The sequence below is a fragment of the Ornithodoros turicata genome, chromosome 6, assembly GCF_037126465.1.
Source record: "Ornithodoros turicata isolate Travis chromosome 6, ASM3712646v1, whole genome shotgun sequence".
Taxonomy (NCBI): Eukaryota; Metazoa; Arthropoda; class Arachnida; order Ixodida; family Argasidae; genus Ornithodoros; species Ornithodoros turicata.
Genome location: NC_088206.1, coordinates 34968337 through 34981802, shown reverse-complemented (window position 1 = coordinate 34981802; position 13466 = coordinate 34968337). Strand labels below are relative to the sequence as shown.

Sequence of the window (13466 nt, the reverse complement as noted above, 5' to 3'; positions counted from 1 at the left end):
TATTTTGTAGTGCACTACCGTTGCTCACTACTTTTTCAAAAAGTAACGCATTACGTTATTCGTTACTATTGCGGTAGTAGGTAACGCGTTACTAACGCCATTACTTCTGATAAGTAATGCCGTTACTTTTGCATTACTTCACCAGTTGTCCTCATAATATGTACCATTTATTGTTAAGTCACATAAGTGCATTCCGCAAATCAATACAAGCAATGTTGAGCACAAACAAGGGTCACGCAAGAACACAACTTACATGTACGGTTTATTGCAACACAGAAGTAGTTGATGTTCACAATTTTCATCTTCACCCGTTTGGCTGAGAGGACGTCTAATGACCGGTGAGTGCTCCTTGTCAAGGTTGGTAGAGATGGTGACGACCTTTTATCTCACACAGTACAAATCCAAACACTCAATCCCTTGGTACTTTGTTACTTGTTCAGAGGGTAGAGGCTATTTTGCTGTCGCTTTTGCCCCATTCATCCGAAAAATACCAGTAGGAGTGAAAAATAGAGGTGATAAACAAAGGTAACATCTCAACCACGGTAGGTCAATGATTATTCTTTTGCGTTCTTCGTGGGTGCCGACGTGACTCTCTTGTCATTGTTGAAGATGAATAGAAAAAATCTGAGATTTTCCCGGATCCTGCAGGCAGGGCCCTCACTCAAGCTTTCAAGTTTAGACGGTGAAGCAATGTTCCCGAACACGCAGTAATGCATAACGTCGTTACGCGTTAGTTAGTAAAAATGTAATGACGTTACGTTACCCATTCCTTTTCTCCCAAATGTGATGCGTTACCATATTTCACTAATCGAATGTAACGCGCTACCGGTAACGCACTACTTTGTAACGCGTTACTTCCCACCTATGCTTTGAATGTTCTCAGTGAAGGCTTTTGAAATCAAGTGGATTTATGCCATTCACTAAAAATTTGGATTGCCCGATAGTTTGGACTTATTTCGTGGTTCCTAGAAGTCCGAAAAATCACTTGGTGACTATATCAATAAGTATCAACCCACCTATAATCAAAACTTTTTTTTTTTTTTCAGTTTTTCTTTTTTTTTTTTTGGAGTTTTTCAGATGTAGCTGTTGAAAATACAGTAAAACCTCGCTAATTGGATCTTGCTTGATTCAAAATTCTGGTTAATTCGAAGGATTGCAGCGGTCCCGTCTTCGCGCGTTGCAATCTGGCTGCCTAATTTGAAGAAAACTAACCCATATTCCGCTTCATTCGTAAGTTTCCTACCGAACTCCATCATCTACCATCGACTTCCAACCCACGCAGCCTGCCATAGAATATCATGTGCATTCCCCCTTGCTGACTTCTCTTTCCCAGCCACCAATCACGTGGCATGCTCGCGCTTCCTTGCCAACCCAGGCGACTCAGCGTCACCATTTTGCATTATGAGGACCACATTTTGGCTTGCTTTTGCTTGATGCTTTCATTGGGATCCAGTTGTGGAGACAGCCCGCGGACGACATGGTGAAGTACAAGACGCTGACGTTGAAAGAGAAAGTGCCGATCGTCGCAGCCACGACACCTGCAATGTTAAAGGAGCATGGAAATCATTTGGAACATATATTTTTTCACTAGTTGATATGAACATACTACCTTCATAAACTGTCACGCAAAATATTTCCTTCGAAAAGCGCGAATTTCCTGAGAAAATTAGTTTGCAAGACTGCGCTCCGCGGCGACAGTCTCCCCCAAGCAGAGTCTGGCGTGTGGTGACGTCAGGCGGCCGATCACTTCATTGGCTGCCGGAAGCGTCCGCTCCCCGCCAGAATCGTCTCCTGGCTCCGGAATCGTGGCGACTTACCGACTGAGACGCTGTTGCTAAGTATTTGCGTTTGACATTCACTTGCATTCTTACATGATTTGTCTCGTACGTTTTGCATAAAACAAGACTGCGGGCAGTGTAAAAGGTGTGGCTAGGCCTCTGTGTTGCCGTGACGGCCCGCGTTGAGGTGGATCGTACGCGGTTGTGGTTTCTGTTCTGATTGTGCTGAGGTGTCGTTAATTAGTGAACAGTATTGTGCCTGTGTGTGCAGCATATATATGACACGGCTAAATACATTCCTGACAGTTGGAGATTTATTCCATGTGTCATTGTTATATGCTGCGTATGACCATTCAAAAAAGAAAATTCTTATTTGGCTATGTGTTTTGGGGTTTCCCACAGATCACTAGCAGATATGAATTCTACTGACATTATATTGGTGTCCATGTCGTTGTGCTTGTGGAGACGTTGTGCTCCTGGTATCAGTAAGATATGATAAGCGCAATGTTACACAGCTATGCATTCATCGGTCCGCTCTTTCGCCTCAGAGACGCTAGTGTCCATGCGGTTCAGAGCCCATAGTGTTGACCACAACACGGAGAAGTCATGATGGTGGACGACCTCTTCAAGTGAAAACACTGTTCACTGCGCCGCATCTTCATGACAATGCATTTGTAACCACGAAGAAGCACTATATTTCAATCCAAATGTTCGTCCACACTTAGCAGCATCGCTTACCAGCTTCCGGTACATTCGTGTGGCGAAATCGAAGCTGGCGGAGATTAGACTCCAACTCCATAAAACGTTTCGTCAAGAAGAGCAGACGTGTCGCCTAAAGAGTGTTCAGTTCATCACCTGTCCTTTCCACGACGTCCGATGAACAACAACGCTTCCTGCTTGGTCGGCTTGCCAGCGCCGCGATGCCGGCGAAATCGCAAAGAAGCAAGAAACAGACGGCGCGGCCATATGACGTCAGCGGCTGGCAGGCAAGTGAGGGGGCATTTCCGCCACGAGATTCAAAGCTCCCTCGCGCTCCATGATTGCACGCTACGCTCAAAGTTTTTTTGCGAATATGTATCACAGGGCTCAAATCGTAATTTCTACTTCTCCCCATCATATTTTATTCCGATCATTTCCATGCTCCTTTAAGTTCCTGCCAGTGATGCAAGGGACGTTGTAGAGGGCTTCACATTTTTCGATAGAAGACACAGAACAGACCTGTGCCGCAACTCTCATGGGGGACATCGTTCTGAACACTGCTCACGCAAATGAACAGGGTGATGATGACGGTTGCGACGAGCCTGCCTGTGCACCAGAGTTTTCGGAAGTTCTTAGTGCACCAACTGGGTGCAAGTTCAGAATCAGAATGTTGCATGATTAGAATGTTGTACGCAGCTTTGTATAAGCTAACCATGTGCGCAGTGATATGATGGACTTCGTAGCCCATCTTGAACGAGGGGGGTGACGTGCAATGTCAATTTTGGAAAGCGACAGGCGAAGATAAGTGAGTTTTTCGGCAGATAAATATATTTTCCTTCACCATGTGCCTAAGTTCACTTAATTCGAACACCCGCATAATTCAAAATTTTTTCGCCGTCCACGACTTCGAATTAACGAGGTTTTACTGTACTAAAATGTCAACAGTTGAATCCTGACACTTCTATTTCACGATCAGCAAATAGCTTCAGCATATCTAAGCATGCTAAATCTGGGCTCAGATCACTGTTCTTCTACCTCACTATCATTAATGGGGATCATTTACCACGTGGCCGACATTGTCAGCAATGTCCACTGTTGTACTATCGTTACTGCTGTCATTGCCCACATACAGGGTGTGTGTAGGTAAACCTAAGTTGCAGTTGTACATATAACGCATTGCCTACTTATCAGATGAATTGGAGGTGGCACATGACAATGCATTTATGCGAGCTGAACCTGCAGAATCTTTGAAATTAGACTGCATAACAAAATAAATATAGCGATGGAACTTGGGTGCTGTAAACTGGTTTCGAGAAGCTTGTGTGCAGGTGGCACTAGGGGCAGTAAAGTTGCAGAAACCGAAATAAGAGAAATTAGCATCCATGTGGGACTTTGTTTTGGTTTTCGTGCTGGTAGTGCCCCTAGCGGTACATGTACACAACTCTCCGGTGACTGCCTTGACATCAGTATAGCCTATCCTTTTGTATGGAAGCCCAAGTTTCCTCGCTGCACAGTCCAACCTAGTAACATCACAACGGAATGCCGTGTAATTCGCGACATAACAAAATAATTGATGTTCTTCGTCAGGCTGCAATATTGAACAATGCATTTTAACTCCCCTAAAGCAGAAGAGTTTTAAGCCGGCATCTCGATACAACGAAAGAAAAGCTCCCAAAACAGCATTTACTCTATCTGTAGCATGTGCCCAAAGGTCAAACAAACAAGCAAAGGACACAAGCACATGTGTGTACTCCTTTTTGTGGTGTTTCTCTTCTGTCTCTCTCCTCAACCATCCTTTGTTGGCAAGGCAAAAGATCAGTTGTGGTGATCGCAACTGTGTGGGATTGTGTTGCTAACATCGCATGTCGTCAGCTAGCTGGCGATGGTGTACCTGGAAAGGGAGACGCAGAGACGAGGCGCAGCCGATTCGTGGAGTGCAGTTTCCTGTGCAAGTATGAGTGACATGCACGGCAGCTTGCTAGTTTGTATCATTCAGAGCGACCCAGAAAGGTGTTCGTACTATGTCCCGAAATATATAGGGCCATGACCCCTTGATCGCTTTGTCTCCATTCTGGGACCGGCCTGCCAAATCCTCGTGCTGCCCGGAGAAGGGCGTAGTTTGTGTTCCTCCCCTATTCTCTGTGAGGGCACTATCCAATGGGGGTTGCCGGCACCTGTTGGCTTCTGCATTTGCCCAGGTGCTGCCAGGCATGCACTTGTGCTCCGTTTTCTACAACATTTTTGTTCTTTATGTGAAGACTGGAATATTCGAGAAGGTGGTCAAAGATTTACAGTGATTTCTGTGTGTGACTCCTTGTGTTGCCAAAGACATAGCTGGGAATCATGTTAGAGTGCTAGTTTCTCTTTCGGTGTAACCGTATAAGCTTTACAGCTCTAACACTGAGTGAACTTAATTGAAGTCACCTAAATTATGACTAGAGCCTGAAGTTTTAGGGTTTTACCCGATTCTTCCCCGAATTTGCACCCCGAATTGGAGGTTGCCTCTTTAGGGTGAAACCTGATTTTTGCCTGGCAAATTGCCCTCACTTGGATGTCTGTAGGAATGCACTAACTTACTTGTTTGGCAGCAAATGCAGTTACATCACCGTTTGTACCAAACCACTACAGTTACTTTGAGTAACTGAGCCGGATTTTCCCCCGAATTTAGCCTACTGGAAGTTTTTTCACTGGAATTCGCGTGAATTTAGTGCACATGTTTATTTACCCGATTTTTACCCCCCAAATTTATCGTAGAACGTGAAGAAAAACAATGTGCAAGTTTCCGGTGATGCAGAATCAAAAATAACAAAGACGGTTAAGAGCATCAGCTGTTTACTATATACATTAAAAACAAGACTTTCGTGCAGTAGGCTGCACTTCTTCAGGTTTCAACCTGAAGAAGTGCAGCCTACTGCACGAAAGTCTTGTTTTTAATGTATATAGTAAACAGCTGATGCTCTTAACCGTCTTTGTTATTTTTGATTCCCCCGAATTTAGAAAAAAATATTTCCCGAAAACTTCAGGCTCTAATTATGACCATCGTATGCAAGTCTGTTGACACATCATACTTGCAAAAGGAAAATACACTGATACACTGAGGCAGAGATACATGCATACCTGCATACGAATTTCACAATGTACATGGACGCGAAAGAACGTCTTTTCTTCGAGCAAAAGAGAAAAAAGACATGAACCTTACAGCCACCAAGTTATTTCCTTTGTTGTTACATTCCTCCACGGTAATGATAGACAGAAGCCAATCGTCATATGGACGCATATATACACATATGGATTAGCACCAGAACGGTATTTTACATTAAACATACACATACAGCAAGGGCCTATGCACAAAACTATACGCAAATACAATAAAAGGTCAGAAACACAGTAGTGATCTCGTGACACCCCAACCTCCCGCCAATGGACAACTGACATTCTCCCCCCATCTATGCTTAGAAGAGTTGATCCAACGCTCGCGTTCCGCATGCCACAAAACACCTCTCGTGAAGCTGCTTCATTAATTCATCGAATGCGACTCTATGTGGCTTTCACAGCTCAGTGGCGCTACCACTTGAGACAAGTTGACTCTCCCAGATGCTGTCACTGCAGTGCTCTAGAAGATCTAGAGCACATTCTTCATTGCCCACATGACCAACCTTCCCGAACTGCGGAACGGCTGTTACTTCACCAGTAGTCCAACTATCATTCCGAATGACATCGTTCTCTGCCCTGATTTGTCGAAAATGGGAGGCATACACCTTTTTTGTGACAATAATGCAGTTCATAATTGCCACCAAAGAGCTACCATTCGAGTAATGTTACACTATGATTTGTTCTCCGGCATGTTCAGTCCCAATAATATCTCTTAATGTTCAGGAGACATGCTGGTGCAAAAATGGCAAAAGTGAAAACCTCGTAGTATTAACAGCCTGGAACTAGCCAAAATAATTAGGTGTTCCACCAATTGCCATCATATATACATAGGGTCTGATTTTTTTCCGGTCAAATGCCTTTACAAGATTCAGGGGGCAAATATGTGGTGAAAGAAGGAAGTCACTGAAAAAGTTGGCCAGCTGTAGGACAACTGTAAATATGCGGTGCTATTGTTGATCCTGTAATTCGGGGTGAAATCGTGTGTGTGCTATTGATAGTATTGGGTGTTATTGGGTTAATTTTTCTTTCTGTCCAGCAAGCAGCCTGTAGGTAGAAGTGCACATATTGGTCAAACATGTATTCCTCGCGATTTATAAGAACAAGTACCACGACATTCAATGTGCTTTGCGTGTTTTATAGTTGCTCAGATAATATTTTCATCAGATTTCAGATTGCCCCTAAATTGTGTACGTGATACACGATAAAACCTAATACGTACGTGATTGGAATTCAGGAAGAAAACTGGCGTAACCTGAATTGGTCTGAAACTGATTCGGGAGGGAACAATCAGGTGGAATCGGGTTTAATCCGCAAAAGTCAGATCCTACATGTATGATAACCTTTTAAATATATAAAAATATATATGTGGCCATGAATTAATACAGGCTAATGGATAAGCTAGTTGGAGACTGAAGTTATATGAAAGGAACCAAAGCTGAGCAGTTAAAAGACTACGTGTGAGTGATCTGTTGTGAAAGAGGCCAAATATATACACAATGAACTCGACGGTCACGCAAAAACTGTTCGTTATATCCAGAAGTTTGTCATAAATGGGGTTAAATATTGGCAGTCATTTGCGATGTGTTCATTATAACCAGAAATTCGTTACAAGTGGGGCTGTTATAACCGAGATTTACTGTAGTTCAAGAATCAGAACATTTAATTTAATAGCAAATGGATCCAAACCATTATCAGAAAAATTGTTTTAGTGTCACTCACACCACACTAAGCTAACCAATTCGAAGAAAAGTGGCAAGAGTTTGCCTTCATTGTCATCATTGTTGTTGCCGCGTTGTAGACAGCAACTGTTGTAAACGTACGAGAACTTGTGGTTGACTAATGGATGCACACGACTAATTTCTTTTGTGCTATTTTTTGTGCTATCCAAGCCCCAGAAATGATTCTATAGTACGTGGTAGCCGTAAGAAATAAGTGAACCATTTTTGAATGACAGGTTTCTAGAGCTGAGAGATGTCCTGGAAATTGATTATAACAGGAAACATAATGTGAGGCACAACTAGTCAATAGCCTGTGGCAAATGCTTTCACTTTGCATGATCAAGGACATTGGGTGTCACTCTCATTGTCACTGTTATTATTTTCTGTTGTCTGGATTTAATTGAGCGGGTTGGCTACTCGTGGCCTACCCTGTTATGTCAATCAGACACCAGAGGTGTTGGGTGATTCCATCTCAATTCAGGCAAGATGGTCGGGGTTCCATTAGTAATTTTTATTGAAAAAATATATGTTGTAGCCTGGCTCAAGTTGAGAAGGGAACTGCAAGTGTTTTTCTCTAGTTTCCGTAGTTCCTGAGAAAACAAATCCTGAAGAATATGGCAGGTCCGGGGCACTTTCAAGCATAGCGATTTTGGCGTTCAATATCTGTCCAAGGAACGCATTCACGGCTTTGAATTTTTTTCCATGAACATTCAGCTATGTTGGTCACTAGTGCTTGGGTTCGGTTCTGGCGGGGATTTTATTAGTTTGCAGCTAAAAATACGCAAAGTAGGTGGCGATGACGAAAATCGCTCATATTCTTGCGGCTATTGTGGCACTCATGCCAGTGAAACGAGAAAGGCATCTCGATGTAGCAGAGACTGAGCTCTATAATTTGGTATCAAATTTAGGGGTCTAGGCCAGGTTGCTGTCACGCATGGAGGTGTCTACAACACGTGACATTTGAAAAAATGCAGTTTTTGAGCTCTCATATCTAAAAAACCCCACCTCGCAAATTCTTAAAACTCCGTAGGCACATGCTTCTGCGTATGATATTTGGGTGCACAGAAAACTGAAGGTTTTTTCCTTGCATAATAAAAGTTAGAGCGCGCCAAAGTTTCAGTGTCTGACTGTGGTGCCTGTAATGACCATGGAAGCGCTACGACAAGTTCACTGGTCGATATTCGAGTTTTTCTTGAAACAGCGGACCATGGTACCTGTATTCTAGAGCCCTGCGCGGATGAGATTTTTGGCATCCGCATCCGACCCGCACCGCTGCATACACAACAGTTACATCCGCATCCGATCCGCTGAGCAAAACGCAATATCCGCATCCGATCCGCAAAACCGCAAGTTTTAAAGGCCGCGTAAATACCGCTGGAAGAATGTTGGTATAATTTCGGATGCCTCCATGCTGTCACGGGACGACTCACCACGATAAGCAAAAGTAAACCTTTCAACAAACGCGATATGGAGAGACTTCTGGAAGGCTATCTCGCCGATGCTTGTGTGGACGCCAGAATGCCTCCTCTCCCGTCTTGACCGTGCATGGTCAAAGTTGAACCCTAGCATGCGCTCGCTGTCGGCGCGCAATACAAATAAATTGCTAGTGGAAAAATTACAGCATGCGGTATATCCGCATCCGATCCGCTACCGATCTGCTGCCTTCGCATCCACATCCGATCCGCACACCGCAGAAAGTGATACAGTTTCATCCGAATCCGCAAGTATCTTGCGGATATCCGCTTCCATCCGTGGATGGTGCAGGGCTCTACTGTAGTCTACCCAAGGAGACATCCTTCAGTTAGCATAGAAGCATAGACAACGATTTCTGTGTCCCTCGGCGAGTACTTTGCCGTGACAGGAGCCGCCGCTGCTAATGAACGGTGAGGAGAGTAACAGGATTGGCGCCACCCGCACTGGAGCCGTATCCGGCTTTAGGTACAAAAGTTTGTACAACAGTTTGTAGTCATTGCGAGAGCGAGTGGTTTATCTAGCTGTTGCCAGCAGTGACTTCGTTTATAACAGATGTGTTTTGACACTGTTTCGACTCGCCGTCGCTTTGCCGTCTGTATCTTCACCATGAATATGAAATTAAGTAAAGACTGTGTCTACTGCACGAACTACATGAACAGGCACAGACAGAAGATACATTTTCAAAGGAACTTAGCCCGTGTATCTTCGCTGTACGATGCATTGATGACACACGTTCTGACGCCTGAACAGTATTGTGATGTGCGTGAGTCTGATTATCTTTGCCACATCTGCTAATGTAATCAGTCAAATGTAAATAAATAGTAACTCATCTTTACCAGCATGGTCTAGAGTGCTGGATGTAAACATGCACGTACCGGGCAAGCAGTGACACATACACTCAATCTACATTTCTCTATAGTGTCCTTGTGAAACAGTCGTGCTGCTTTCGACGTCCTGGGAGAATATTCGACTCCTTGGGTTCTCCAATAGCAGCACGAACAGCACGGGCGGAAAGAAAACGGGCACAAGAAAAACGTGACTATCGACCAGTTAACTTCTCGCAGCGCTTCCATGGTCATTACACGCACCACAGTCGGACATTGACACTTTGGTGCGCTCTAACTTTTATTGTGCAAGGAAAAAACCTTCAACTTTCTGTGCACTCAAACGTCATGTACGGATATGCGCCTACGAAGTTTGAAGAATTTTCGAGGTGGGGTTTTTTAGATATGAGCGCTCAAAAACCGCATTTTTTCAAATGTCACCTGTTGTAGACGCCTCCATGCGCGACACCAACCTGGCCTAGACTCCTAAATTTGATATCAAATTATAGAGCTCAGTCTCCGCTACATGGAGATGCCTTTCTCGTTTCACTGGCATGTACACAATAGCCACAAGAATATGAGCGATTTTCGTCGTCGCCACCAAATTTGCGTATTTTTAGCTGCAAAATAACAAAATGCCCGCCAGAACCGAACCCAAGCACTAGAAACCAACATAGCTGAATGTGCGTGGGAAAAAATTCAAAGTCGTGAACGCGTTCGTTGGACAGATATTGAACGCCAAAATCGCCATGCCTGAAAGCGCGCCGGACCTGCCATATTCTTCTAGATTTGTTTTCTTGGGAACTACGGAGACTAGAGAAAAAATACTTGCTGTTCCATTCTCAGTCTGAGTCAGGCTACAACGTATATTTTTTCAATAAAAATCACTCATGGTGTCCGGACCCCCTTGCCTGCTTTGAGATGGAATCACCCTGTTACAAAAGTGTAAACCCTTGAAGGACACAGTGCACTGTAAAGTCTGTGGTTCCTCTTGTGATGCAGGAAAACGCAGGAGACATGCTGCTGATTTTCCTGGTGCTCGGGAGATATTGGAACAACTCAAGAATAAACCATCGAGGCGAAGGGTGGGACTGATAGCGTCTGCAGGAGCACCAGCAAGAAGTGAGCATAGTCTATTTGTTACCTACACGCCCACTGTACAATTTGTTTACACCATCATGTCTAACATTTGCGGTGACATGGTAGCAATCATGGTTGAGCACTTACTACGATCAAAGTAATTTAGCTATAACTACCAGCTGCTTTTTTAGAGAGTAGTTACTAGAGCTGTGTGAATAGCAACATTTCTAAATCGAATGTGAATATCTCACGCACTGCAAATCAAATTCAACATTGCAATGACAACAACTTTATTTTATGATGATGAATGTGGAGTTTCCAAATCAAATTCAAATTATTTATTTCAATATCAAATCAAATTTGAATATTCACCGGCAGTCCAATTCAAATACAGTGCAATCCTGTTGATTATTCGAAGTCGAAGGGGACTGAAAATGTGTTCCAGTAAAGCGTAGCTGTAACTAAAGGGCTCTGCTCTGAATGAGTGCTTGATGTGTTGGCAGTGCATACAAGCTGCATCGGAGACACATGGCGGCTTGTAGACCTTGCCTCATGTTTTAGGTCACGCGATGCCGGTAATGTAAGAGGCTCATTCATTCCAAAATATTGATTTACAGGCTAGCATCAAACATCTTGGAGTAGAAAATAATCTGTTAAACGTCGATGTAACGAACTTCAGTATAACAAAATTCTCGATGTAACAAAGTATTACATTTTTCTCAAATCCATCTTCATAGAACCCCATGTATTAGAGACTTCGATAGAACGAGGTCTGTTTGCAGCAATTTCGATTTAACGAAGCTGCACCGAAGAATATGCACCGCGCCGGCGGCCAGAAAATTTGGAGCAACGACATCGGCGTGCGGCGGTGCCATCTAGGAGAGGACTGGAGAGACCGTAGCTCAGTGTATGCAGGCGAAGGCATAAGAGGGCATGTGGGGGGTCTCTCTCTTTCTCCCGTCGTCACCTCCGCCGCGGCGTTGCTGGCTGCGCTGCACTCACGTGTTACGTTGCTCTTTCACGATGGGCAAGCCTGGTAAACGGAAGGTACTTTCGTTGGACAAGCAAAATATCTTGGATAGAGAAAGGCGAAAGGAAGAAGGACGTTAACAGATATGGCATACTCCAGAGCTCGCTCTCGACGATCTTGAACGTGAAGGACTGTATTCGTCAGTGATGGCCAGTAGTTAACTACATGTAGTTAAACTACTAGTTAAACTACCTGATTGTGGTTAAAAAGTAGTTATCAGCTACTTGCAGAAATGTAGTGACAACTACTACTGAAACTACTATTTGAAATAGTTAACTACAGTAGTTAGGTTACTGCAGGCGCCAACTACTTCCGGTTTTGCCGCAAGCTTTACGGCATGATTGTGCTTCCCACTTTTACCTTGAGCTACTTGTTTGATGGTAACGGAGGTGCAGAGCAATTGCGCCGTGCATGTGTACCAAATCTTTACTTTTAATGCTTGTCTAGTGAAGCCTCATTTGCATGAATTTGCATTGAAACCGCATAGGATGGCTACGTGATCGATCATCGTGGCTAAGCGAAAATATGTTATGGTCCACAGTGGCGCAACCGGCACCCACAACAATATTTGTGCGTGGCACATTGATCTGTGACGAAGGGGCCTGAGTGTAAGTCTGGTACAGTAGAACTTCGATAATTCGAACTCGCTTAATTCGAAATCCCGCTTAATTCGAAGGTTTTCCGTGTTCACACGTTCAAATTTGACCTCATAATTCGAAGCACAAAAGCACCGCGTCCCGCTTAATTCGAAGGTTTCCACGAACGAAAAGCTTCTGCATCGCAGAGTAGTTAGTACTGTAGTTATAGTTAAACTACTGTAGAAGTAGTTAGTAGCCATCACTGGTATTCGTGTTGCATTGAAAGAACGAAAGAATCCATCGTGAACGAAGTCCGTGGAAGCCCTCCAGAAGACGATGAGGAAGAGTAGCAAGCCATTAGACTTTGGCTGACCACTCTCACCCCTTATGAAAAAGAAGAAGAAGCTAACGCTGTGGAACATGCGTGCGCGGTTCCGGTCGCCAGCGATGTGCTTATGACACCGACACTAGTTGAAGATAAAGTACAAACTAAGCTTACGGACTACTTCAACAGAAAATAAACATGGTATAAGTGTTTACTCACGTCTAGAGCTAAGTTTCTGCATGCTAGGTGGCCATATTCCATGTAACGAAATTTCAGTTTAACGAAGTAAATCAAATTTTATCGACTTTGTTGTATTGAGGTTCAACTGTATACGCGCTTGCATTAGTTTCCTCAGCCGCGACTCAATCAACATTGTTTGCGATGGGCGATGTTGAGCTCAACCCAATCGCGAACCTGAATGCAAATATCTCCAACGCAATTGAAGAAAATATTGACTGTCATCCATGCATTTTTGTTGGCTGTGTTGTCAACAGGAAGGATCTCGATTCCCTTAGAAAAGAGAGACTTCTTGCTTTTCCCGACCATGAGTAAGCAGCATCGTTGCGCGCACTCCATTATGGTATTTTTCGTTCCTTGTTCATCTCTCCTCTGCCACAAGTATTGCCATTATAAGTAATGGTCTTATAAGTAATAAGTTAACTTAACAAGTAAACGTGTCCTTGACATGCCAACAGCATGTGACCGGATGCGTTCAGGACGAAGCATAGTTGGGTGCAGCTGGGCAATCTCGAATAAACCGTTGTTCACGTTCATGTGTTCGAATTACAGGGCACTTTTGCCCAATTAA

General features: G+C 43.9%; 1 protein-coding gene across 1 annotated transcript in view; it reads left to right on the top strand.

The window, feature by feature from the left end:
- LOC135396534 (aminomethyltransferase, mitochondrial-like) overlaps positions 1 to 13466 on the top strand; it is a 63577-nt gene that overhangs the window by 47092 nt on the left and 3019 nt on the right. Inside the window, exon 7 of the mRNA XM_064627561.1 lies at positions 10648 to 10767. Coding sequence (XP_064483631.1) covers positions 10648 to 10767 — 120 coding nt within the window. The remainder of the gene's footprint in view (positions 1 to 10647; positions 10768 to 13466) is intronic.